This window comes from Oryza glaberrima, chromosome 3 (assembly GCF_000147395.1).
Source record: "Oryza glaberrima chromosome 3, OglaRS2, whole genome shotgun sequence".
Lineage (NCBI taxonomy): Eukaryota > Viridiplantae > Streptophyta > Magnoliopsida > Poales > Poaceae > Oryza > Oryza glaberrima.
In genome coordinates, this window is record NC_068328.1 from 11,136,538 (window position 1) to 11,160,823 (window position 24,286).

The 24,286-nt window shown below is 42.5% G+C and overlaps 4 protein-coding genes across 6 annotated transcripts; 2 read left to right on the top strand and 2 right to left on the bottom strand.

The window, feature by feature from the left end:
• Window positions 1-401: 401 nt before the first annotated feature.
• Window positions 402-3,119, top strand: LOC127768059 (uncharacterized). 3 transcript variants are annotated; one of them, XR_008016545.1, is made up of 10 exons: window positions 402-619; window positions 732-919; window positions 1,002-1,097; window positions 1,220-1,276; window positions 1,383-1,463; window positions 1,709-1,743; window positions 1,906-1,995; window positions 2,084-2,240; window positions 2,426-2,602; window positions 2,810-3,119. XR_008016545.1 is itself a non-coding variant. In XM_052293575.1 (9 exons), exons 1-9 carry the CDS (start codon window positions 490-492, stop codon window positions 2,540-2,542), a joined length of 951 nt encoding a protein of 316 aa, XP_052149535.1. In that variant the 5' UTR covers window positions 402-489; the 3' UTR covers window positions 2,543-2,667. The 3 variants fall into 3 exon arrangements, 2 of the variants coding, with proteins under 2 accessions (XP_052149535.1, XP_052149536.1); XM_052293575.1 differs by lacking the exon at window positions 2,810-3,119 and having other exon boundaries at window positions 2,426-2,667; XM_052293576.1 differs by lacking the exon at window positions 2,810-3,119 and having other exon boundaries at window positions 403-619; window positions 735-919; window positions 2,426-2,667.
• LOC127768061 (ABSCISIC ACID-INSENSITIVE 5-like protein 2) lies at window positions 2,952-6,929 on the bottom strand. Its single transcript, XM_052293577.1, has 3 exons — window positions 6,300-6,929; window positions 6,137-6,208; window positions 2,952-3,100 (listed from the first exon to the last, which is right to left on the bottom strand). The coding sequence occupies exons 1-3, from the start codon at window positions 6,858-6,860 to the stop codon at window positions 3,020-3,022; spliced, it is 714 nt and encodes a 237-aa protein (XP_052149537.1). The 5' UTR covers window positions 6,861-6,929; the 3' UTR covers window positions 2,952-3,019.
• An 8,260-nt stretch (window positions 6,930-15,189) lies between these two features.
• On the top strand, window positions 15,190-18,722 carry LOC127765192 (uncharacterized). Its single transcript, XM_052290039.1, has 10 exons — window positions 15,190-15,379; window positions 16,062-16,216; window positions 16,329-16,437; window positions 17,282-17,379; window positions 17,460-17,528; window positions 17,624-17,739; window positions 17,816-17,870; window positions 17,953-18,073; window positions 18,164-18,306; window positions 18,398-18,722. The coding sequence occupies exons 2-10, from the start codon at window positions 16,076-16,078 to the stop codon at window positions 18,497-18,499; spliced, it is 954 nt and encodes a 317-aa protein (XP_052145999.1). The 5' UTR covers window positions 15,190-15,379; window positions 16,062-16,075; the 3' UTR covers window positions 18,500-18,722.
• Window positions 18,723-20,934: 2,212 nt separating this feature from the next.
• On the bottom strand, window positions 20,935-22,318 carry LOC127767937 (late embryogenesis abundant protein 17). Its single transcript, XM_052293426.1, has 2 exons — window positions 21,484-22,318; window positions 20,935-21,397 (listed from the first exon to the last, which is right to left on the bottom strand). The coding sequence occupies exons 1-2, from the start codon at window positions 22,239-22,241 to the stop codon at window positions 21,121-21,123; spliced, it is 1,035 nt and encodes a 344-aa protein (XP_052149386.1). The 5' UTR covers window positions 22,242-22,318; the 3' UTR covers window positions 20,935-21,120.
• Between the last annotated feature and the right edge of the window lie 1,968 nt (window positions 22,319-24,286).

Here is a 24,286-nt window from a genome sequence, read left to right on the forward strand (position 1 = left end):
TGCAGTGAAAGATGATCTTCAGATGGAGTTGATAAACCTATCTCGAATTCAATGTCTTGACTCTTGAGCGAAGAATACGGTCACATGCATATTAGGTCGTGTCATCGCTTGGTTAAATATTTTGGATTGAGTCTACCAGTTAAGCACCTGACTGTTCTTCCCCCTCTCTCTGCTTTTCCTTAGATATTGCACTTACCAACATTTCTCGGCTGAAATTCGGAAAACAAAATCCTATGTGTACTAAAATGAATTTCAGGTGAAACGGTTAGATTACCGCACGACACATAAATTTTGCACTTCGTAAACGGGCCATAAGATGGAGGCAGAAAACGAGGCCCAAAAGGAAGATATTTTTGCCGGTTCGGTTTGCGTGGGACGGCTCCTCCAAACATCGCTTGGTTTTGAGACCAGGAAGAAACGGAGGAGAGGCCTCGGCTAATCGGCTTATAGCCAGCCGCAGCCGAGCGAACAGCTTTGCTCGGAATCGCCATGGCTATGGGGCTCCCCGGCCTCCGCTGCTGCCGCGGCCTCGACGCCGCGGCCGCGCGCCCTCTTCTCGGCCCCGCCCGCGCCCGCGCCTCCCCGCGCGCCTCCGCTCTCCGCTACTCCTCCCTCCAAGGTAGTAGCAGTCGACTTCTAGCTCGCGGCCAGTGTTCTCGGAACAAATTCGGGGTTTATTTTTTTTCTGGTTTGGCTGGTGCTGATTCCATGAGTTCTGCTTCTGATGCTAGCAGCTGGGGACAGCCTCGGGGAGGAGGTCCTGCGGATGTTCCTCGCGGAGAGGCAGGCGCACGGCGACTTCGTCACCAAGATCTCCGACATGGTCTGGAGGAGGAACGGCGGCGACCTCGGCGTGCTAGAGGCGGCGGCGGAACAAGAAAATTCAGCGGATGTCGCACCACCGCAACCTGAAGAAGCTGTAAGATGTATAGTACCAATTCAAAGTGTTTTGTCTGGTGTAATTTTTGCAGAGCAACACTGAGAATCATCCGGTTGTACAGGATGTCATGGGCGAAGGAATGTTGAGGATTGCGGCGACGAGAGATTGGGTCTCCGGTGAGAGCAGCCTTCCTATCAGCAAGAGGCTTTCTGCCAAGGTCTTGTGTCTGTCATGGTGTTCTGGGTTTGCTGCTCAATTGTTCATTGTTTTGGCTAGTGGCCATCTTTTTTGTGGAAGCAATTTGTAGAGAAATGTTAATGCTGTTGCAAACGATGACAGGATCGGCAGGATGAGAGGGAAAGAAGGAAGGAACTCAACCTTCTAAGATATGAAGCAGTAGGTTTTCGTTTCAGCTCTCCTGTGCTTCTTTTTTCTGATGAATTATTTTCAGTGAAGCTTTTGCATCCCATAACTGATGGTCATCAATCATAATCTCTCTCAGCTTAAGGATGAACTATTGCTCCTGACCACAGGAATTGGAGCTGCGTGCAGTTTATACTGTCTCCTAGTCTTTTCTCTGGAGGTAAATAGATTTTCAAATTTATAATTGGCATCAAATTAGACATTACTCTTTGCCGACGTTAAAACGACTAAGTAGTTTCGAGTTATTGTGGTAGTGTGAGTCAACATTAAGCCATCTCCTGTTCCACTAACTTCATAACCAACCGATATGAAACAGAATCAAAGTTATCTCCTGAGCTCAAATGGCTTAACTCTATCTATAATTTTGCTGATTGTGACTGAATCTGTAACGCTCCAATTGAACAGGCTGCTGTCAGTTATGCTTTTGGAGTTGCTTTCAGGTAAGCTCAATTTGCTTCCTATTGAACTTAAGAACTCAGAAGTTTGTGGTACCTTGTTTCAATATAATGTCGCTGGGGCTACTCTCTCAACAGACTGGGTTAACTTCTATTGCAACTATCAACGATAAAAAATAATCTAACCAGTCACATTATGTTGAACAGTTGCTTGTATCTTCAACTTCTCTATCGGCACACAGATAATTTGTCAAAGAAAGATGTTCCAGAAATTTTTATGAAGAAGAAAGTGAAAAGGTAGGTTTGAAAATGTTAATCATTTTTTATTATCAATCTTTTGCCCTCACTTTGTCATTAATTGTCCCTATATATGTGACAATGCTAGAATCGGCATAAGAAGCGAGGATTTGAAGAATACAATAGAGAAGGTGTTGGGTGGTATTTCAGTAGCTCTTTCGTCTCCAAGGCTTGTGATACCCGCTATATTTTTTGGATTGTCAACCTTGTCAGATCACTTTCAAAATAGCATTTTAAATTTTGAGGTATAAGCACAGCTCTGAGCTATTGCAGTGCATATATCAGATTCAACTCCATCTTATGAATTACACGCATTTCATTTATCTCCCTTGTTAACTGTGACAATTATGTAGCAAGGGTTATTATCCTGAACTTTGTTAGCTAAATTGCCCTAACATGTCCTGAGCAACTGTTTCTCCTCCTTATACAGCTTGTTCCAGGAATGATGGGTTTCTTTGCATACAAGGCTGCCGCTTTGGTACAAGTCTACAGGGACAATGAGGACCTTAGATTGATACTGCCTGAAGAAGATGCTGACAGCAGTTGATGTATCAGTAGTGAAGACTTATGTTAATCCAGTTCCTTTATAAATCAAGATAAGAATGATGTATAGATCATATCTCAGCTTTGAATTGAATAAAGTTTCTGTTATTTTTCTTCAACAAAACAAAACTATCCTGAATTTTGTCTGCTTTGCCTACATTCCCAAGGTGTGCGAAAAATAGTTGGAGTATGATTTTGGACTAGCATTGCCATTTTCCCATTTTGAATACGGTAACATTACAGTTTATCTGGGGCACTCTTGCAATCACAGGCTACAGAAAGCATTGCACCAGCGGGAGGAAAGCTAGGCTGCGGCTGCATAAACCACAAGTTAGGAGTACAACACTCTTGCAACAGCACCCAACAATCTGGAGACTGCAGAGAAAAGGGTGTTCTTACTAGCTAAGTAATTTTCAACATGGCAGTTACAGCTTGAACCACCTTTAATTCCAGGGCAGCTTACTTCTACTATTAACATGATTCAGAAGTCGGCCGAGTTAACCCGCCGGAGCTGATTCTTTGGCTCCTGTTGCGGCACATACTGCACTACCGGTTCAGGTGCCTGTAGCAAGCATAAATACACCGTCAGTTTGCAAACAGTAAACCATCAGTGTCACTATTGGGCATCGAACTATGAAAAGAAATCTCCACTGTTGAAGCAGATCTCAAAGAGCAAATGCCTACTAGTTCATCGTTCTCTGAGAAGTCAAAAAGAACACAGTTCACTAGTCCAGCTCGCAAACGGAGCTTTGTTACTTTCCACGTACTGCAAGTCTGAATCTGCTGCATGCTGCATGCATGCAGTTTACAGACTGCGCTGCATGTGGGTAAACAAAGCAGTGCTACTATTGCCTTAAGTACGACTTTACGCCCGGAAAAAAAAAAAGAGAAAACATACAAACAAAAAGATCGTTTCGGACTATGTTTAGTTCACATTAAAATTGGAAATTTTGTTGAAATTGAAACGATGCGACGGAAAAGTTGGAAGTTTATGTGTGTAAAAAAGTTTTAATGTGATGAAAAAGTTAGAAGTTTGAAGAATTATTTTGGAACTAAACATGGCCTCAATTTGTGTTTTCTAAACGTACGCACCCTTTCGAAGTTTATCTGTTGCTGAACGTTTCATATCCGAGCAATATCAATTTAGGACAATGAGGCAAGCGTTTCATACTCCCAGTCTCCCAGATGCAAAGTATAGGACATAAATCTCGTCTTTCGGAGAAGTTGCCACTTGCAACGTTACATGCTGTCTTCAGATTTCTTGACATGGGCATAGGAAGGCGTATAAACAAGTGAAAGAAAACCACTAAACTATGAGAGAGGTGCAGTTCGAGATAGATGTGCAGACTTTGTTAGCACATGGATAGTGGTAGAATTTTCACACTAACCTGAAAAGGATGGCCCAATATTATTTATTGACATGAAGTTCCATCATCCTAGTATCATGCTGATGCATGCCAATGGAGGAACTCGAGCTGACATACGATGTAATAAACTTCTCTAAACCCCTAGTTTAGTCCATCCTTATGTTAAAGAGCTTATACTAAAGAACACCAACTTTTAGTCAAGTGGAATACAGAAAGAGTGTCTGTCCGACAAACACACGATAGGCATTGTGAAAGAAATGGTTGGGCACCAATTGTAGAGTGATCAACTCATCATCAAGCAAAGGCAGCATTGTAGAGCACAACTATTTTCGGATGATATTTTGAAAAATCGAGTATATAGTTATCGGAATTGCTAACAGTTTGTTGACAGAAAATTGATGGTTAAATCTCAGTTTCTAAACCGTTGGATGTGTTTGAGATTCCTGTTAGCCGTTTGATACACATCAAGATTTGTGCTTCTAAGAAAAAAAAGTAAAAAAGCACGGTACTGGGTGGGATAATTTGGGATCGATCCTGTGACAATGCGGGCACGTGACTACCCCTCCCCGCGGGCCTACCCATGACTTCACACAAATTTACATCCTATTTTTATTGTAACTGCATGTTAGTTACATATGTAGGGTGCCATCGTTTGGCATATTGGTGGAATAAGACAAACGACATATTTGCAAACGAAAAATAATTTATGAATAAAACTTATATATATATATATATATATGTTCTTAGCGATCTAAAAGCAAAGGCTAAAAAATAAACTTCGATGAAAAAACCCTAAAATTAGCTCTAAATTTAACGTTGAAAATTCAATTTTTGGTTGATAAGCATATGAATATGCCAAACGATGGGGACCGTAATTACAATACAAATATATTGTAATTATTAAAATTATATTGTAATTGTATTGTATTTACATTTGACAGATTTTTAGAATAATTTTCAATCAAATGTTAGACTACTATATAGCTAGTCCCTATAGTTATTAACCAGAGGAAAAGAGAGAAATTTTCCTTTGTGCAAGATGCAACAGAGGACAAGACGGAACACCATTTGATTGGACAGAACTGTATCGTCCGTCCATCGCCAGACGTCCTCTCATAACCACTTCAGAGCGAGGCCAATCACGCAGAGACAACGAAATAAAACAAAAGGCTAGGGGGTGTTTAGATGGGGCTAAAATTTTTTAGCCCATGTCATATAGGATGTTTGGACGCTAATTTAGAGTATTAAATATAGACTAATAAAAAAACTAATTTTATAAATGAGAGCTAATCCGCGAAACGAATTTTTTAAGCCTAATTAATCCATAATTATCAAAAGTTTACTGTAGCATCACATTGTCAAAATCATGTCGTAATTAGACTAAAAAAATCGTCTCGAGAATTAGTCCAAGCTTATGAAATGAGTTTTGTAATTAGTGGATGTTTAATACTCTAAATTAATGTTCAAACATCCGATATGATAGGGACTTGGAATAAGTCCCTGGAAACCAAACAGCGAGCGTACGGGGGTGTTTCAGTTGAAGGCAGGCAGTTATAGTTTCTGAATGCTTGATTTGCTAGCACAACTACGATCTGTTGCAATTTCTTTTTCTCAAGCTTGCATCATCATGCTAGAAAAGAATTGTGCCAAGACCTGCCTAAAGAGAACTCAAGTAGACTTAAGGTGAAACCAAACAAGAATATGGTAATCATAAAAGTATCAATTCTCTAAGCACGTACTATACTAGATATGTTGCATTTTGTCCCTTAGAATGGAATTAGAGTGGCAATCCTGGCTCCACCGCTGAAAACAACCCGGTTGTTTGTTCCAACCAAATAGATGGTAGACCCCATTTATACATCATTGTATGGTGGCCCCAAAAATCTTAGCACATTAGCAATGAATTGGCCTGAGTGACCTACTACATGCGACAGTGTCTTAATTTGTCCCATACTAGAAATCCAAATGAGTTTAGAAAGCAAAAGAACACCCAAAATAACAAAGGCTAGAAACTCCATCCTATAATACCGCTAGTATGTGACAAATCCTTAAGGTTCCTGAAAGTGATGAACAAAAACAGGCTTGGACACCTGATTTGGCACACGAGCAGGAAAGTTCATGCAATATTTTTAGATAATGGAGTTCAAGTTCATGGATATTTCTGGGCATGCTGCGGTTGAGTAGTGGAGTGTTGATAATTTCATATTTTCATATGATGAATCGAAGCATACCTTGTGCATCCTGAGCCGCTTGTTCTCCTCCTCAAGCCGCGAGATCTTGTTCTCCAGCTCGTTCGTGTACGCCTGCGCCGCCAACCAGAGCTTAGTGCTTGAGCGGGCGCGAGCACGATCCAATGCGTGAGAGAGATCGAGATGGTCGGTGTGAGGAGCTCACCTGCTTCCTGGCGCGCGACCTCGCGGCCGACTCGCGGTTCTTGATCATCCGCTTCTTCCGCCGCTCCACCGTCTTCTCCGCGGCGGCGCCCTCACCCGCGGCGGGGGCGCGCTTACTCCCTGACACCGGGCCGTCGTGGTACAGCGCGTCCAGCACCGGCCCGGCGCCCAGCCCGAGGGGCCGTGGCACGGGGCGCCCGACGTGGTGGTGGTGCGCGCGCGCCCAGCGCGCGCCGTCGGCGCCGCCGCCGCCGCCGCTCCCGGAGTCCGCGCCGGCCCTGGACAGGAAGTCCTCGAGCGTCATCTGGCCCGCCGCTGCCCCCGCCGGCCGCAGGAAGCCGTTGCCCGTCGCGCCCTGTATGTCCCGCCACACCTCGTCCACCGTCTTCCTCCCCGCCGCCGCCGCCCCCGCCCCCGCCCCACCGCCACCCGTACGGAGCAGGTCGTCGAGGTTCACGCCGTGCAGCTGCCCCTCCACCTCGCTCAGCGCGAGGCCGCACAGCGACCCCTGCCTCGACACGCCCCCGCTCCCTTGGTGCGACGACATTGCCTGAGCTCCCATCCACCCCACCCCCAACCCCACGCGCGCGATCACCACCACCTGCGACACACACAACCCCGAGACGCACCCCCCCCCCCCCCCCCCCCCCAACCCTCACGATCAAACAATCAAACACCTGACCTACGCCGCAGCAACAACAACGACAACAACCACAAACCACCCACACAAACAGAGCCCACACTGACCCTCGTCCCTCGGCGGCGGCGCATGGCAAGAAGAAGCAGAGAGGAGAGTGGAGGTGGGGAGGAGGCAAGAATTTAGGATTCCACAAAGGGGGGTGGTGCGCTTGGGCCAATGGGGGCAGACAGGAGGCGATGCCCCTCTCTCCCTCTCTCTCTCTCTCTCGCTTGGGAAGAATCCAAAAAGCGATCGACGAGGCGAGAGGCGAAAGACGAGTGCGTGCGCCTGTGCTGTGCGTCTCCGCGCGCGCGCGGTGCTGGAAAAGAAAGAAAGAAAGAGGCGCTGCCTTTCTAGCTCTGTGACCAAGGTTCGCTTTGCCTTTGCCTTTGGTGGGCAGAGGGAGAGAGAGGGGGGGTTTTATTCGCGGGGGAGATGGCAGCTGCAGAATCTGCACAAGAGAGACGGGGGCCAATGTGACACAAGAGATCAGGTTATTCAGGTACTCCCGCCACATCAGTCTAAGGCCCCACGTAACAGTCGCAGCGTCACTGCTCTCTCCACCGCGGTGATTTTTTTTATTTACCGCTCACGAATCTCTTTGAGTACTGGAATTCGGATAACAAACGCACTCAAACGACGAGTACTATGTTATTCCTCCCTTCCTACATCGTATAATACAGGAGATTCGGATAAGATGTAACATTTTTCAGTACTAGAATGTGTCACCTCTCTAAATTCTTTAGTAGCACGAATATTATATACTATTTGTCCATATTTATAGTAATAAAAAATATGATATCCGGTTCTGGATTATTGTATTTTGAGACGGATGAAGTAGTTAAATTTTAAGGTTTTATAAGAATTTATTAAAAAAAAGGTATTGTTTGATAGCACTATAGTAAAAGCGCAGGAATTTGAGACGGAATAAAGAGAAAACATGAGGTCTGTTTTTGTAGGAGATATTTCTTTGTATTCCATATGCATTCGGAGCCATTTCTTTGTTTCAGAGAATATGAAGCTAGGGATCTTTTTCCAACTAAATTTCAATTATCCAAAATTCCTCTTTTTTTGCTGTTCTAAAAGGAACCTTTAATTTTATAGTATTTTTCATCGCAAGAAAAAGTTATAAGTGCGTTGTTATATGTTTTCGAGAATACCGAATTTTATGCACAACGGGTTGCCGCAGAAGATTCAGGTCCTAGGTGTGTCTTCAGTTCCGAATCTAATACGAGTGGCTGCCTGTGTACTACTCCCTCCCTCCCTTCGTTTTACAATATAAGTCATTTTAACATTTTTCGTATTCATATTGATGCTAATGAATCTAGATATATCATCTAGATTCATTAGCATCAATATGAATATGAAAAAGTATTTTCATATTTATATTGATGTTAATGAATCTAGACATATATATCTATCTAGATTCATTAACATCAATATGAATGAATGTGAAAAATGCTAGAATGACTTACATCGTGAAACGGAGGAAGTAGTACTATCCAATACGAATATATGTAATGACTTTGCTTTCACTATGTAGCCGGTGTATGTTCAGAATAAACATGAAAAGATTTTAAAGCCTCAGCTGCAGCACACTGTTCATCGCTCAGAAAAGAGAACAGGAGTGGGGTTGCAGCAGTACGCCAGTACGTGCAGCGAAACATTGATAGGATGAGAGGACCCAAGTGTATTATCGATGTTTGGAGTCGGAGAATTGAGGAAGATAAAAAAAATATACCCCATAGGCATGGTGGTTGCAATCTTTCTCCTCAGAAAATATTATCCCAGCCTGCGGTCAATTTTGGGGGTGGTTGTCACCTTGTCATTACCGCGAGAAAGTGAGGTTAAAATATCGGCAGCCCGGAGACTAACCTCCATCCTCACTGCTACCGTCTCTGTGGTAATCAAGTATTCTGTGCGTCCGATGATGATATTGATAGCTAACAAGTACTAACAACCAGTCTCAACCAGAAATTGCGCCAGCACAAAATTACTAGTACTACTGCTTAGCTGGTACTGTGACGTATTGGTTGTACCCGTGCCAATCTATTACTCAATCTAACCCACGATATAACGGATTATTAGTTTTTCTTGTAACGTTTGACCAGTCGTCTTATTCATTTTTTTTTTAAATATAAAAAACGAAAAGTTGTGCTTAAAGTACCGTAGATAATAAAGTAAAGTAAGTCACAAATAAAATAAATAATAATTTCAAAAAATTTTGAATAAGACGAGTGGTCAAACATTACAAGCAAAAACTCAAAATCCCTTATATTATGGGACGGAGGGAGTACATCCATCACTAACACGCATTTTGCTAGGTTGCCAGAATTTAGTTTTCAATTGGATTTAGGGAGGTTGACAAATTTATTGTTCGCCACATTTATCGTGTGTTTGTTAAAGGGACACACTAGCGGCTAATATGGCTGTGTGCAAATTAGATCATCAACTTATCAGCCGCAGTCAAAATTTTCAATATTAAAACTTCAATTATCTTAATAGTTTGTTCATTATAATTTGTTTTCCAATATCTACTTACAAGTCAAAAAACACATATTTAAAAGTTTTATCCATAAATTACTATTGTTGTTAATAAGATTTAGGGATAATCAGCTATAGGCGAGCGAAACAATGGGTATGAAATGGTTTACATGCATAGTACATTTGCACATAGTGGTCATGATAACAGTTTGATAAATCATCAAAACTAGGCAGATAATAATTTATCAGTAAAAGTTTTTCTTTTTGTCCTTACGACATGGCTTTTGAAAACAAAAAAGCCAATAGTGAACTTAAATAATCTTATCATTGGATTCGTATTCTCTAATAGCCTACTTCTTCCACTCCAAATATGTATACTACCCAAAAAAAAACCAATCATACCTAGTGCGGTATAAAAAAAATATATTACTATTTACTACTAGCAATAACATCGCTAGAGGATGACAATACTTTTTTTTACCGAGGCGCATGAGGCGGACGCAAAATTCAGATTGCTAGGCCATGTTTAGTTCCCACCCAAAATTTTTACACCCTGTCATATCGAACGTTTGAACATTTATATAAAGTATTAAATATAGGCTAAAAAATAACTAATTGTACAGATTATAACTAATTTGTGAGACGAATCTTTTAAGCTTAATTGCTCCATAATTAGACAATGTGGTGCTACAGTACACATTTGCTAATGATGAATTAATTAGATTTAATAAATTTGTCTCGCTATTTACTGACGGATTCTATAATTAGTTTTTTTATTAGTGTCTGAACATTCCATGTGACACCCTATATAATACCCGATGTGACACGCCAAAACTTTACACCCCTGGATCTAAACACCCCTTAGTTTTGTTTGTGCCGAGAAACCATATGCTTCATCCCAATTATATCTTTTTATGTATGATAATAATTGCTACTCCCTCCATCCCAGAATATAAAGAGTTTTAGAGTTGGACACGATTATTATAAAAGTAGGAAGAATTAAATAGGAAGGGGTTGTGATTGGTTGAGAAGTGAAGGTAGGTAAGAAAAGTGAATGGTGGAGGGTTGTTATTGGTTGAGAAATGAATGTTGATGAAGAAATTATTATATTTTGAGACAAATCCTAAGTGTTAAAAGTTGTTATATTTTAGACGGAGGTATTACTTTACTTTCGATGATAGCCAATGGATTAACGTTCAAACCTCAAACCAAACAACTTGAAGCAACTCCTCTGACATATAATCAGAGAGATATAAGTCCCTGACAGGTGAGATGTCCACCCCTACAGTATGGCCCCATGCGTCAGAGAGGATAGGCGTACTTCTTCTGTCCCACAAAAAGTAAATCTAAAACAGGATATGACATATTCTATTACAACAAATCTGGATAGAGATATATTTAGATTCGTAGTATTAGGATGTGTCACATCCAATTCTAGATTGGTTTTTTATGGGACGGAAGGAGTACATCCTAATCATAGGTATTCAAGTCAATACCCACATATATTTCTTAAAAGTTTAGCTATACTACTGACTTGCTGAACTTGTAGTTGTTGTTGCCCGGTTAGTTAACCCGTGAATCTTAGCTAGTGGTGAAGCCTTAGGTCCTGTTTGGGAAGCTTGTCCTAGCTGCAGCTTTTTCCAAAAGCTGCTTATGCTAGAAGCTATCCTAAACAGTCCACAGTTTCTGAGAATCTGTAGTTACAGATTCTGAAAAATAAAATAAGAAGTCAGAAGCTGGGTTTCAGAGTTTTTCTAGATTCTCATAAGCTGACTATCAAACAGCTGCTTCTCAGAATTTAAAGCTCCCTAAACAGGCCCTTAGATTCTCAGCAACGCCTTGCTTTTTTTTTACAGTGATTGTTTTTCTTTTGCAAGACAATTTTTTTTTTTTGAAAAATACGCCTTGCTTTTTTTTACAGTGATTGTTTTCTCCTATTTTCCTTTTTCTTTTGCAAGACAATTTTTTTTTTGAAAAATACATCTATCATGTCTTAAAATCATGGTAAGCTAACAAGATAATTCATCTTCTACTATATTTTTCTGTACTTTATTATCTACCTAATTAAAAAAACACACATATTTCCGTTAGTAACACAAGCGTTTATTGTTTCAATTTCATAGTGTAAATCTTGAATACCCACACTCTCAAAATCCTGCGTCCACCAACATTATTAGAGGGACACGTTCATGTGATGTACAAACCTGTCGACAACTTACTGTGCCGATTTTTTCTTCGTCCACTCGAGTGATGAATGCAGGTTACTATCAAACTTAACATTGCAGGATTAGCTGATATAAGACAAAACCCTGTAAAACTACAATACAAACTAAGCGGCCGGCCGAATGACCCCACAGCTCTCTAATGCGTGGATTAGCTGCTCGATCAACTCAAATGACAGTTGTCACAATGGAAGGTTCAGAAAGAACTGCACCATTTAAAGATGATGATAATTGTACGTCCAAGCTACTCAGTTCCATGAATGCATCATTGATGTGCAGTTGTGCACTAACGGCTGATATTACTACAAAATTGTGTCACTAAAAAAGGATCGGTTCCACTAATCGTTTAGCACCAGTACTTGTTGCTGTGTGCATAAGCTAGCTAGTTCCACACACTGCCCTTTATTCCAAAAGGGGCAAAGACTATGAACGGAGCGAAGAGACTGTACTTGTAAATGATTTTCTGGGGACATTATACTGCAAGTGGCTAATAATATGCTTAATCTTTTGGGGGCTACATGAACTCCTTATTGGAGACCTTGATAGTAGAATGATACTACTAGATGATGATAAGCAGCTGGGATGCAAAAATAAAAGAGCAAGGTGGTGGAGACTTCAAGTTCCAACGTTCGTACTATGCGCACTCACCAAGCAGGAATCCTCCTTTTTTTTTCTTATCTCTTTTTCGATTAGCAGGAATCCTTTTCGCAAGTGACAATATGATATGACGGTGGAAATTTCTACCTCAGTCGCAAGAATGGCTTCTTTTTAGCACATTAAATTATATAGTTCGGTACTCCGATAGTATTTGAAAAGGCATTGACATGCATGGTAAATGTAAGGACCCTTTAAAACATATGATAAGAAAAATATAAGAAGAAAAAAAAAATGTAGAGACTTAAATGTTGTGTTTCTTCAATTCTACCAGAATTGAAGAACACAAAAAACAGGAAAGATGCTGTTTGATTGCATCACACGAAAAAATAAATCAAACAAAGTTTCCAAGAAGTCTAACTTCTTGCTTATTTTCCCATGGAACAGGTCAGCAGATTACAATCATATGAAAATTTTTGTATCAAAAAAAATAATCTATAGGAAACAAATCCTAGAGGAAGGATTGGCAAAAGATTATTGGAGGATTCATTTCCCTTGTATTTTTTTCTCAATAAACCCCTCTGATTCACATGAAGAAGATATGAAACTTTCCATAGAAATTGTGCTCATAGTGCCAATTCCAAAGAAAAATAAGCAAGAGATTAAACCTCTTGGAAACTTTATTGGTTCAACTTTTCCTATGGTTTAATCAAAAAGGTCATCTTTTCAATTCTACAGGAATTGAAAAACATACTACTCCAATTATTGCAATTTTTCTTGTTCATGTGTGTTTAAACTTGGCCTTACTCTATACATAATCCGCCCATCTCAAAATAAGTTTATTTTTCATCTAACCCATGTAACAATACAAACAAATAAAAATAGAATATACCTACTTTATAAAAATATCAGGGCCTGTTTAGTTCGTGAAAAGAAAAATTTTGGGTGTCGCGTCGGACGTTTGACCAGATGTCGGAAGGGGTTTTCGGACACGAATGAAAAAACTAATTTCATAACTCGCCTGGAAACCGCAAGACGAATCTTTAGAGCCTAATTAATCCGTCATTAGCACATTTGGGTTACTGTAGCACTTATGGCTAACCATGGACTAATTAGGCTCAAAAAATTCGTCTCGCGATTTTCCTCCCTAACTGTGCAATTAGTTTTTTAATGTATCTATATTTAATACTCCATGCATGTGTCCAAAGATTCGATGTGATGTTTTCGGGAAAAGTTTTAGGGAACTAAACATGGCCTGTCAATACTCCCAATACAATTATTTTCTAGTTTCACAAACTTCAATGCAATGACTACTTTATAAATGAACTTACTTTGGTACAAATGAAAGAAACTAAAAAGAAAACTTATTACGGTACGGGGAGTGATTTTTATATAATATTATTAATTGCATTCCAGATCTCCAGTACATCGTCCTTTTGTAATGGGAGGTAAAGATGCATGAGTGATGATGTTTTGTGTGTCAAATGGTGATGGAAAACAAATGTGAGTACATAGTACGGCCTACTCATGCCTAATATATACAAGTACTGAAGTAGGGTGTGTTTAGATCAGGGTGTAAAGGGTGTAAAGTTTTGTCGTGTCACATCGAATATACAGACACATATTTAAAAGCATTAAACATAGTCTAATAACAAAACAAATTACAGAATCCGTCTGTAAACCGCGAGACGAATTTATTAAGCCTAATTAATCCATCATTAGCAAATATTTACTGTAGCACCACATTGTCAAATCATGGCGTATTTAGACTTAAAAGATTCGTCTCGTAATTTACACGCAATCTGTGTAATTAGTTATTTTTTCGTTTATATTTAATACACCATGCATATGTCCAAACATTCGATCTGACATGGTATAAAATTTTGCCAGGAGATCTAAACAGCCCGTATTATATCAAAAACTCTTCGCGTTGGACGCCCGCACACCACATCGCTTAACCATTCCGACGTGGGTCTAGATTTGGCCACCGGAGAAGAGAAATAAGCCAAATCTATACCTGTAAATTTTGTGATTTTTGATATTTCAGTCTATTTTATCTTAATGTTTATTTGAGTTAAATTGAAATATTGCACTGTGTATTTTAATGGTGTTTTACATTTTTATCATCTATTCTTTGAGAATCTGTCGATGTTCAAACGGTGTAAACTTGATGTTCCATGTGTGAAACAAAAATGTTTTAATCTTTGATTCCACTATCTTTCATTATTTTAGTTATTCAAAACATTTTTTATTTAGAGATAAAACATTTTTCTCTAAATGCAAGAATGTGTTGTTCATAGAAAAACATTTTTCTCGTCTTGGTCAACACATCTTTGTCATCTTGAGCAGCGGTTGCGGACGAGGAAGGGATTGGGATCACCTGCAGTAGGAATAGCGACTGCAAGTTAAACTACTGCATGCGATTACAACCGTTCATTTTGGTGATGAATGGACCAGATCTTCAGCTACAGTACTGACGCAAAAAATACTGAATATTTCTTGCTACAGTGTTCTACAGTATCCGGGTGCATGTGAACCGTTAGATTCGGATCTAACATGTGGCAGTGGACTGCATAAGTTATAGTGATAGTACGAACTACACCTGATACAAATCCACGAGGAAGTGCCTCTCGATGACGACGCCCCCGACGCGCCACCCGCCCGCCACATCACCACCGCCGCGCCGGGTCGGGCGGGAGGCGATCCTGCCGCCTGCGGAGAGCTGCGACGAGGCTAGGGCCGGGCGGCCTGGATAACGTGGGGGGGCGAATTTCTTCGTGGGCTTTCGTCTTCACGGTCACGGCACAGCCCACGAAAGTTTGCTAACGTGTCGTGTGCCGCGTCCGCGTGACAGCAAGCAGCCGAACCGAGTCAGTCATACACTCGTAGTCGTACTCCACATTGCCTTTGGACCGAAGGTTTCTTCTCTCCCGTTCCCGTAGCCTCTCTCCATCTCTCGCTCTCTTTCTCCTCGGTTTAAAGCTTCCTCGAGTCGCCTCCTCCGAATCCCCACAGCCCAGGCCAAAGGCAGCCTGAGCCAGGGTGGGGAGCTTCCTCTCCTCGTCTTCCTCCTCATCCTCCTGATCCCGGAAGGACCCCAGGGTACGTGACGTGCGAGCGTTCCCCTCTTTGCTTTTTTTTTTTCTGGCTCCAATTTGGGCGCCGATCGAGCGGGATTTCTGCGCTCGCTCTGGCGGGATCATCGAATCGTGGTAGGCGGGGTAGGGTTTTGAAGTTTCGGGGGGAGGAACCTGTCGGGGTTGCCGCATTCCGGGAGCGGGAGGAGACTTTGGTGGCCGTGGTTGGGAATTGGGAAAGTAGTTGGTTTTGTACTGGTGAGCCCCGGGTTTATGTCTTAGGTCTTGCGGAGCTCTGGCTGTGTCTGCCAAGATGTTGTTTTCAGGTATTGCTTTATCTTGGGAATAGTAGGGGGGGGGGGGGGGGGCATATGGAAACTTCTGAAAAATTGGAGTTTGCAAAGGTTCTGTAGAGTGGTAGATCGAAATTGGATGGACTGTTCACCTCGAAGAGAATCTGTGGTTGTCTAGTTCTCTGCAGGAGGATAAAATTGGCAATCTAAATTACTTGCTGCGAGCCTATGAGGCTTCTGGTTGGTGGCTTACACATGAGACATGAATATATAATGTGATTAATAGTAGAACATTCATAACACTGTCTTCCATTTGTGAGATGTTTGTTTTGTTAGATAACACACAATAGTTCACTTGTTATTACATTGACGATTCTTCTACGTTTTTGTTTGTGTGCCGTTTTGTTTGTTTAGATTACAAGTACTTCATGTCAATGACCAATCTAAGGAGGCGACTCCATCATGGAGATGTCGATGGAAGGAAGAATGAGCATGTTGACATATCCAGCGTAGATTCCCTTAATGAACCTTTACTAGGGAAATCTAGCTCTGATACTGGTGGATCAGAGGTCAGGCCTTTCTTATCATAGTTTTATTTACCATTGCTACTACCTTTTCGGACGAACACAACTGTAGTATATCCTTTTCTAAGGTATTGACAGAATTTTCCGCCATCTGAAGGTATATGATCCCAGAAGGCAAGACTTATGGGATGATGATAGAAAGAAGGAACAGCTACACTGGTCATTTCTTTTCTCAAATTTGATTGCGCAATGGGCACAATGGTTAGGTACTGTTCACTTGCAATTTGCAACTTTGAATAAGTTTTGTCCCACTTGACACTAGTTGGCTGCCAATCCTGTCATTGTTCATTTCTGTTTCCTGGTTTTCTAATTTTGGAGCACATGTAATGAGTTACAGATAATCCTTACTGATTATAACCTCAGTAAGCTACCCATTGACACCATCTTTCAGAGTTGATATTCTAGGTTAATGTGCCTATATTTCTCATACACAGTATGTTTATGATTTTGTCTCATACAAGCATTATTTTTTTTTAAAAAAAAAATTGGTGATGAGTAACCATTGGTAGAATGGTAGTCAGGTTGTCGGGCTGATCTAATGCACACAGGTATAGTTCTGTTTTTGTGTCTGCCCATGCCATACTTTATATAATTGCTGGCTTGCTGCTTTAGCACGAATTCAAGAATAATGGATGCAGCTGTCATCATGTCTTAGTTCTCTTATGGAGCCTTTAGTACCTTATCTTCATTTGCTGATGTCATCATTTTCATAAGAACTGCAAAAACATTCTTGTGGGTTAGTAAACTTGACTAAACAGAATAACTGTTGTGAAGTAAGTTTGCTAATTTGGATGTCTGTGTCATATCATTGACCCTGTTTCATTTTTTGAAATCATGCAAATAAATTGTTGATGTAGCAATGTTCACTTGCATAAGAAATCGTAGCAGTGGAAGTAGTATTTTTTCCATTCTGTAAACGCATGCCTTAATTTTTTTTCTCTGATTCACTACAAGTGGTATTGTTGTGCCGTGTTGCAACTATTTCACAGATGTAACCCTTAGTGCTTTCAAGAATAAGATACTGATTCCCCTTTGCTGTTCTACGTGCAGCAAATATTATTGTTGGCTCTGGATCACTATTTGGTAGATTGTTTCCCTTTTCGTTGGACAACCAGAACAGCAGTCCAGTGTATCTTAGTCCTTTGCAGGTAATGTATTGAGAAAAGGTATAATAGACACACAGGAATTGATGTAATTCTGAACCTTAATGTATACAATTTTCTTTCAGGAAGATAGACTGAATACTTTAAGGTCTAGATTGCAAATCCCTTTCGATGGCTCCCGTGTTGAACACCAAGTATGTAAACCTATTTCAATAGCTTAGGTCTGGCTATAATGTGGCCACAAGTGACCCTCTTATGCAAGCAAGTAATTTTGCATTGTTGCTATTAGGATGCTTTGAGACAACTTTGGAGGTTAGCATACCCCAACCATGACATTCCTCCACTGAAATCAGAACTATGGAAGGAGATGGGTTGGCAAGGCACTGATCCATCAACTGACTTCAGGTATTCCATTTATTCCATTTTCTGCTCCAGTCGAATTCAGTTACAAAGCCATCTAATGCTGATATTGTCCACGCAGGGGTGGAGGATTCATATCATTGGAGAACCTCATATTTTTCGCTAGGAACTATCCTGTAAATACCTTCTATATGATATTCTGAGAAGATTTGTTAATGCTGTTTGTTTTTGTATAATTACTCACCTATTCTGGTACAGGGTTCCTTTCAGGCGCTTCTGAACAAAGTACAAGGGCAGAGAGCAGACTGGGAGTACCCTTTTGCGGTTGCTGGGATCAACATTTCATTTATGCTGATCCAAATGCTGGATCTACAGTCAAGTAATATCTCAGTTTCCAAAAATCGTCTTTACACTATAATGGTTGGTGTGGTTCCCATTCCCCTGGTTTAACGCTCTTCGAACTGTGCAGGTGTTCCATCTTCAAAGTCAGGAGTTCGTTTTGTTGAACTGCTTGGACGAGATGAGAATGCATTTGATCACCTCTACTGCGTAGCCTTTCGGCTTCTCGATGCTCAGTGGCTTGTGAAACGTGCTTCTTACATGGAGTTCAATGTAAGCCCGAGTGGCTGGGTGCATATTATGCAGTTACTGTGTGTATGTTTTAATCAATGGCATGCTTATCTGTTCGTTTTCGTGGTGCCAGGAGGTATTGAAATCTACAAGAACTCAGTTGGAGCGTGAACTAGTACTAGAGGATGTATTGGAGGTGAAGGACCTGCCGTCTTACACAATGCTGGACAAATAATCCAAATAAGTAAGGGACTGTATGTGGCATTCAAGTGAAAAAAGTTATCCGGATCTGCAACTGATTTATGTTGGCGGGGCCTTTTGTTGTCTGACCATCTGAGTGCATATTTATCTTTTCCTTGTTCAAGAGAAAAATTCAGGCCTGTGTACATAGTGTTCATTTTCTGTAACTTATGACTCGCCATTTCAAGGCAATAATAAGCATCAAGTTGATCACACTATGTAGTATGTACTACTGTTTGTGCATTGTCCCGAATCAAAGTTGTTTTTTTTTCTTTTTAAATGCTACACCCTTCGTTCCATATTATAAATCGTTTAACTTTCTTTTTAATCAAAGTTACTTTTTAGCGTTGCTTATAGAAAAATTAGTAACATCTTCTACACCAAATTTAATATATCTACACCAAATTTAATATATTATTTTGATAACATGTTCATCTTTATATTTTTTTAAAAAAAATACTCGTGCGTTACAACGGGTGACGATTATTTTAATCTTATTATTGTTATTATACAGTTTAGTTAAGGTGAAATTCACTGTTGGAATTCGCTTGGATATATTTCTTTCTAGAAAATCATGAGCTACAATTAGGAGTCCAATCATCTCAAGTTAGCATGCGAGTTTTTTTAAAGAGATATCTTATATAGCTCCTTCCGTATTTCTAAAAGCGTACAAATTTAAAACCCGACTCAAATACGGATGTGCAATTTCAAAATCAAACGAACTTAAAAAACCAACTCATACATGGATGACGTACCAAAATACTGGTAAAAGTATTTTCAATTTTTGTAATGGTAGAGATAGATATGTGAATGTTGACTCTATATACATGTGCAAAGTTGGCAAGGAAGGCTAGCTGACAAAGAAATAGGGGCTTTGCAAAGAAAAATATGAGATGGTAAAATTATGTATGTTCATCAGGCCTGCTTAGGCTGCGTTCGGGAACCCCTTCTCCCGGGCACACAAAACGAAGCACGCGTTATTACATAATTAATTAAGTATTAGCTATTTTTTCAAAAATAGATTAATTTAATTTTTTAAGCAACTTTCATATAGAAACTTTTTTTTAAAAAAAAACGCACCTTTTAGTGCGGAAAACGAGAGAGAGGGGTTGGAAACTTGAAGATAAGAACACAGCCTTAGAGCACCCGTAATGGTAAAGTAAGGTGCTATCTATAAAACATGTACATCTCAATAATAGACTAGATTAATAGTAAACCATTTCAATGGTATGTCTACATGGGTATCTATAGCTCTTTAATCCATTGCCTCGTTTTTCTCTATAGACTATCTCTAAGTTAGTAGATAGCTCTGCTCTCTCTTTCCATTTAATCTTTTCCAAGTAAAAAAATATACTGACATGGATCTTTTATAGAGAGTCTATAAATAACTATTGCGGGTACCCTTAGTTAGGTAGGCTCCTCGTGTGATAGGGTGTTTGGATCAGGTGGTCCAGACGGATGCGTAGTTACACCCCTATGCCTGGAAACGGATGAGAGCGGCTCCGTGTATGAGTGTAAGTCCGTTAGGGACTGACCACACGATGGAAAAAGGAAAATCAGATACGGATTAGAGACACATAAATAGTTAAACTGGTAGCGATTATGTGCGAGGCAGATTCGGACACGACAACTTACCGAGCCATCGGCAAAAACATCTTTAATTTTTATAATAGTAGAGATAGTTTCATTAAATTTAATATTAAATATATTATTTTGATAATATAATTTTTATAATAGTAGAGATAGTTTCATTAAATTTAATATTAAATATATTATTTTGATAATATGTTTGTTTTTATAAAAAAAATATAAGTATATTGTTTTATAAATTTGATCAAACTAACCGAGAAAAAAAATCAAATCAAATGACTTATAATATCCAATGGGAACATTATAAACGTAAACGGAAACGGATGTGAGTCCTACTTTGCTCGGATTTTCTCACTTCGAACCGTCTGGTATTCTGGTGCGTGGCTAAACTGGCTATCTCGCTCCTTCGCATTATGCCGGCAGCAGCAGCATCGATTCGGATGGACGAATTGAGAGAGATGCTGAGCTCAATAACGTTTCACTCGGGGGCATCAGGCCATCAGCGATTGTCTTTTTTTCCCGTTGGTTTGCGGCAGAGGATGCATCACCAGACGACAGTTCACCACCACAAGTCCAAGAGCCCACGACTTCTCTATCCGTTCTCTACGAGCCGCGCCGATCGGTGGCGATTGGCGAACTTAAACGAGCACTCCCTCGCCAAAAAAAGATTCTCATGAGATTTTCAGGATTATCTAGCATTCGAAAATTTACTTTAGAAAAGCATTCTGGGAGGCTCATATATAGAGATTTGGAAACGTGCCCACGATAATATCCCAAATCCAGAACCAGAGAAAAGAACGAACATGCACACTAAACCACACGAGACATTTGAAGCAAAAGTGGTAAGCGGTAAACTGAAGGGCTTTATAAAGATTTTAGCACCACTGCACTTAGATTACCAGAAGGAACATACACGGTAGTGGAAACTTAACGAAAGCAAAATAAAAGCAGCTAGTGAAACTTGAAACACAAAGGTTAACATGCTGGGAGTTTTTTTTATTAGTCGTCCACCGCGCTCATGGGGGATCACATCTTGCCGTGGCGGTGGGCGCAGGTGGCGTCGGGGCACCCCTCGACGCACTTCTCCACGCACTTGTCCACCCGCTCCGCCGCGCGCTCCCTCGTCAGCCGGTCCTTCTCCTCGAAGTACACCGACGCCGCCTTCTCCGCCGCGCGCTCCTTCACCGCGCGCTCCTCGCCGCCGCCCAGATGCTCCTGCGTCGCCGCCGGGCTCACCGTCAGCTTCTCCTTGATCGCCCCCGTCACGTTCCCCAGCGCCCCGAGCAGGCCCTGCCCTTGCCCCCTGCATCATCAACAAAAAAAATGTGGACATTATTATCGATAGCTAGGAGCACTACGTGCTTGCGGATGGTGTTCCGGCGAGTTTACTTGTCGGTGGCGTCGTCGTGGGTGGCGGCCGTCTCCCTGGCCTTGTCGGCGGCGGTCTGGGTGGTGTCCTTGGTGGCGTCCTTGGCCTTCCTCGCCGTGTCGGCGGTGGCGTCCCTCGTCTCCTGCGCCGTCGCCTTCACGCCGTCCTTGAACTCCGTCGCCTTCTGCGCGGTGGTGTCCTTGGCGTCGCGCGTCTTCCTGGCCAGCGCGTCCTTGTACTCGCCCAGCTTGTTCTTGGTCGCCTCGGAGGCGTCGCTCGCCTTCTGCGCCACGGCGTCCTTGGTCTCCCGGGTCTTGTCGGCGGTGTAGTCCTTGTACTCGCCGAGCTTGTCACGGGTGGAGTCCGCCGTCTCGTTCGTCTTCCGCGCGACGCTGTCGTTGGTCTCGCGGGCCTTGTCCGCGGTGTAGTCCTTGTACTCGCCGAGCTTGTCCCGGGTGGCGTCCGCCGTCTGGGAGGTCTTCTCCGCGGCGGTGTCCCTCGCGCCGCCGAACGTGCGCCCGACGGCGCTCACGAACGACTTGGCGCCCTCCTGCACGCTCTCCAGGATGCCGCCGCCGCCGGCGGCGTGGTGGGCGGTGTCGGCGCCCATCGTGGCGGCGCCGCGGTCGGCGCGGGCGCGGGCGATCTCGTCCGCGGCCGACCGGGCGTCCACCTCCGCCTGCATGACGCGCTCGTCCCGCGCCCGCGCGATCTCCTCCGCCGCGCGCCGCGCGTCGGCCTCGGCCCGCGCCTCCCTCCTGTCCTGCCTCGACGCCATGGGCGCTCTGTGTAATTAAGCTTCGCCTAAGTGAACCTCTAGCTCTGTGATCAGTGGTTGCAGTGGTAAGTGTAGCTTCGCAGTGCACAAGTGCGCTCGGCACCGGCGATGGCAGAAGCGTCTATATAAGGCGGAGCGAGAGGGGACGGCGCGACACGTGCCCCGGTGAGGTGGACACGTGTGCCTCGGGTGAGTAGGCTGGCGCTAGTGACACGTACGTCGCCCGGGAGCGTGCGAATGAGTGGTAAGCGGACACGTGCCACTAGCGACGCTTTGCTTAATTTTCTCGCGTGTTCTGCTGCTGCAATGTTCTTGTCTCGGAGACTCGGATCTCGAAATTGGAATTCCAAGGACGTGTGCTCTATTATGGTCAGGAACTACGGATAGGATCATGCATCTTGTCCGTTGAAGCCAGAACAATGTTTGGTGTAGATTTCTCCTGCTGCTAGGATCCTTGTACGAATTCAGATGTCGGGACGGCCGAAGCCCAACTCCATAAGGAATAAGTTCACCTAACATCCCTCAACTTTATGTCAAGTCTGTCTGAGGTCCCTAATCCACAATATCAGAAATCTCCACCCCTAAACTACAAAACCGTGCACAAAAGATCTTGAGGCAGTATAGATCTCTGGTTTCGCTAGCGTGGCTCCTAGTCAACAGAAAAATGATATGAAAAATTATGAAACCCACATGTAAAGAAAAAAATGTGGAACCCAAATCTCTTCTATCTTATATTTTCTCTTTTCTTTTCTTTCTTCTATTCTTTTCTTTTCTTTTCTCTTCTCTTCTCTACTCTACTCTACCCTTCTTGGGAGGGCATCGGCGATGAGGGAGAGGCGGCCGGTGAGCACGCAAGACCTCCACCGTCTCAAGAGGCTCCGTCGCCGCCACCCTGAGCGCTTCGTGACAAAAGCAGGGAACAGAGCTACCGACAACAGATGGGGAAGAGGCAAGCGACGAGCCCGGTCGAGCGGGCGGGCTAGCGGAGAGGGGGAGAGGTGGCCGGCAAGCCTGGCAGCTGGTTGCCATAAGAGCCATAGGTGATGCGGCCAGGGAACTGGAGCGGCCGACATTTCCTCCACAAAATCTCCTCCGCCGCCGCCGCCAAGGCGCCACTAGCCTCGTCATCGCTGCTACATCCCTGCCATGAGGATCGCCTGTTCCACGACACCATCTTGGCTATGGCCGTCGTCTTGCCTTCGATGCCGCTGAGGGGGGTGAGCAGCTGCTTCCGGCTGGCACCGGCACTGGCGCTGCCTGCTGCATCCTTCGCCTTCGGCTACGGCAACGACGACCCACTTCTCTCTGTGGAAATTTGGTCATAATTCGGCATATTTTAATCCAAAATAACAAGATAATAAACATGATATTTACAATGGGATTTGATCCAGTGATAGTGGTGAATGTAATCAACATGAGCATGCTTAATGTAGAATAAGCATCAACAATCACATAATAAACAATGTTGACATTGCGATGAACATTAACAGTAAAACTTCTAATTGAAATAATGTAAGAAGGTTATACCCCAAGAATGGTCCTCCGCTGGAGTTTGAGGCAATATTGCCTCCGTTGGTGTTGACGGGAGCCTCCTTCTCCTTGTATCTAGTGTTGCCGTTGTCTCTAGTGTTCGAAATATTGGTGAAGGTGAAGTAGATGTTGATGAACAGTGAGTAGTCGCGCCTTGCGCTCCCCAAAAACCTGATCGCCCGCCCGTCCGTGCAAACGTCGCAGCAGCGTGTGGTTTCGGAGGCCTACTCTCCCAACGTGTGTGCACACACTTGTCGGGATGGGATTACCGTAGCAGCAACAGCGTTGGAAAATGGATGAAAGTGTGTCTCACTATTCTCGCGGGAGATCAAATCCATTCTCATTTTATAAGAGGAATGGAAGATGAAGAGTAAGAGTCATGGAATAGGAAGAGGAATAGAGCAACTAATTGTCATCAACTAGCCATGAACCATCCTCCACTACACCACCATCAACCAACAATCAATTAGGAGTAATTGATGTAAGTTACCAATGGAATAGGAAGAGGAATAGAG

Excerpts from the sequence above, each read along its gene's own strand:
- LOC127767937 (XM_052293426.1), bottom strand. The coding sequence starts at position 22,241 with ATGGCGTCGAGGCAGGACAGGAGGGAGGCGCGGGCCGAGGCCGACGCG. Across the intron at positions 21,398-21,483 it reads CACGACGACGCCACCGACAA|GGGGCAAGGGCAGGGCCTGC; the intron begins GTAAACTCGCCG and ends TTGATGATGCAG.
- LOC127768059 (XM_052293575.1), top strand. The coding sequence starts at position 490 with ATGGCTATGGGGCTCCCCGGCCTCCGCTGCTGCCGCGGCCTCGACGCC. Across the intron at positions 1,277-1,382 it reads ACCTTCTAAGATATGAAGCA|CTTAAGGATGAACTATTGCT; the intron begins GTAGGTTTTCGT and ends AATCTCTCTCAG. Across the intron at positions 2,241-2,425 it reads ATAGCATTTTAAATTTTGAG|CTTGTTCCAGGAATGATGGG; the intron begins GTATAAGCACAG and ends CTCCTTATACAG.
- LOC127768061 (XM_052293577.1), bottom strand. The coding sequence starts at position 6,860 with ATGGGAGCTCAGGCAATGTCGTCGCACCAAGGGAGCGGGGGCGTGTCG. Across the intron at positions 6,209-6,299 it reads GGTCGCGCGCCAGGAAGCAG|GCGTACACGAACGAGCTGGA; the intron begins GTGAGCTCCTCA and ends TTGGCGGCGCAG. Across the intron at positions 3,101-6,136 it reads AGCGGCTCAGGATGCACAAG|GCACCTGAACCGGTAGTGCA; the intron begins GTATGCTTCGAT and ends TGCTTGCTACAG.
- LOC127765192 (XM_052290039.1), top strand. The coding sequence starts at position 16,076 with ATGTCAATGACCAATCTAAGGAGGCGACTCCATCATGGAGATGTCGAT. Across the intron at positions 16,217-16,328 it reads CTGATACTGGTGGATCAGAG|GTATATGATCCCAGAAGGCA; the intron begins GTCAGGCCTTTC and ends CGCCATCTGAAG. Across the intron at positions 17,380-17,459 it reads TGTATCTTAGTCCTTTGCAG|GAAGATAGACTGAATACTTT; the intron begins GTAATGTATTGA and ends ATTTTCTTTCAG.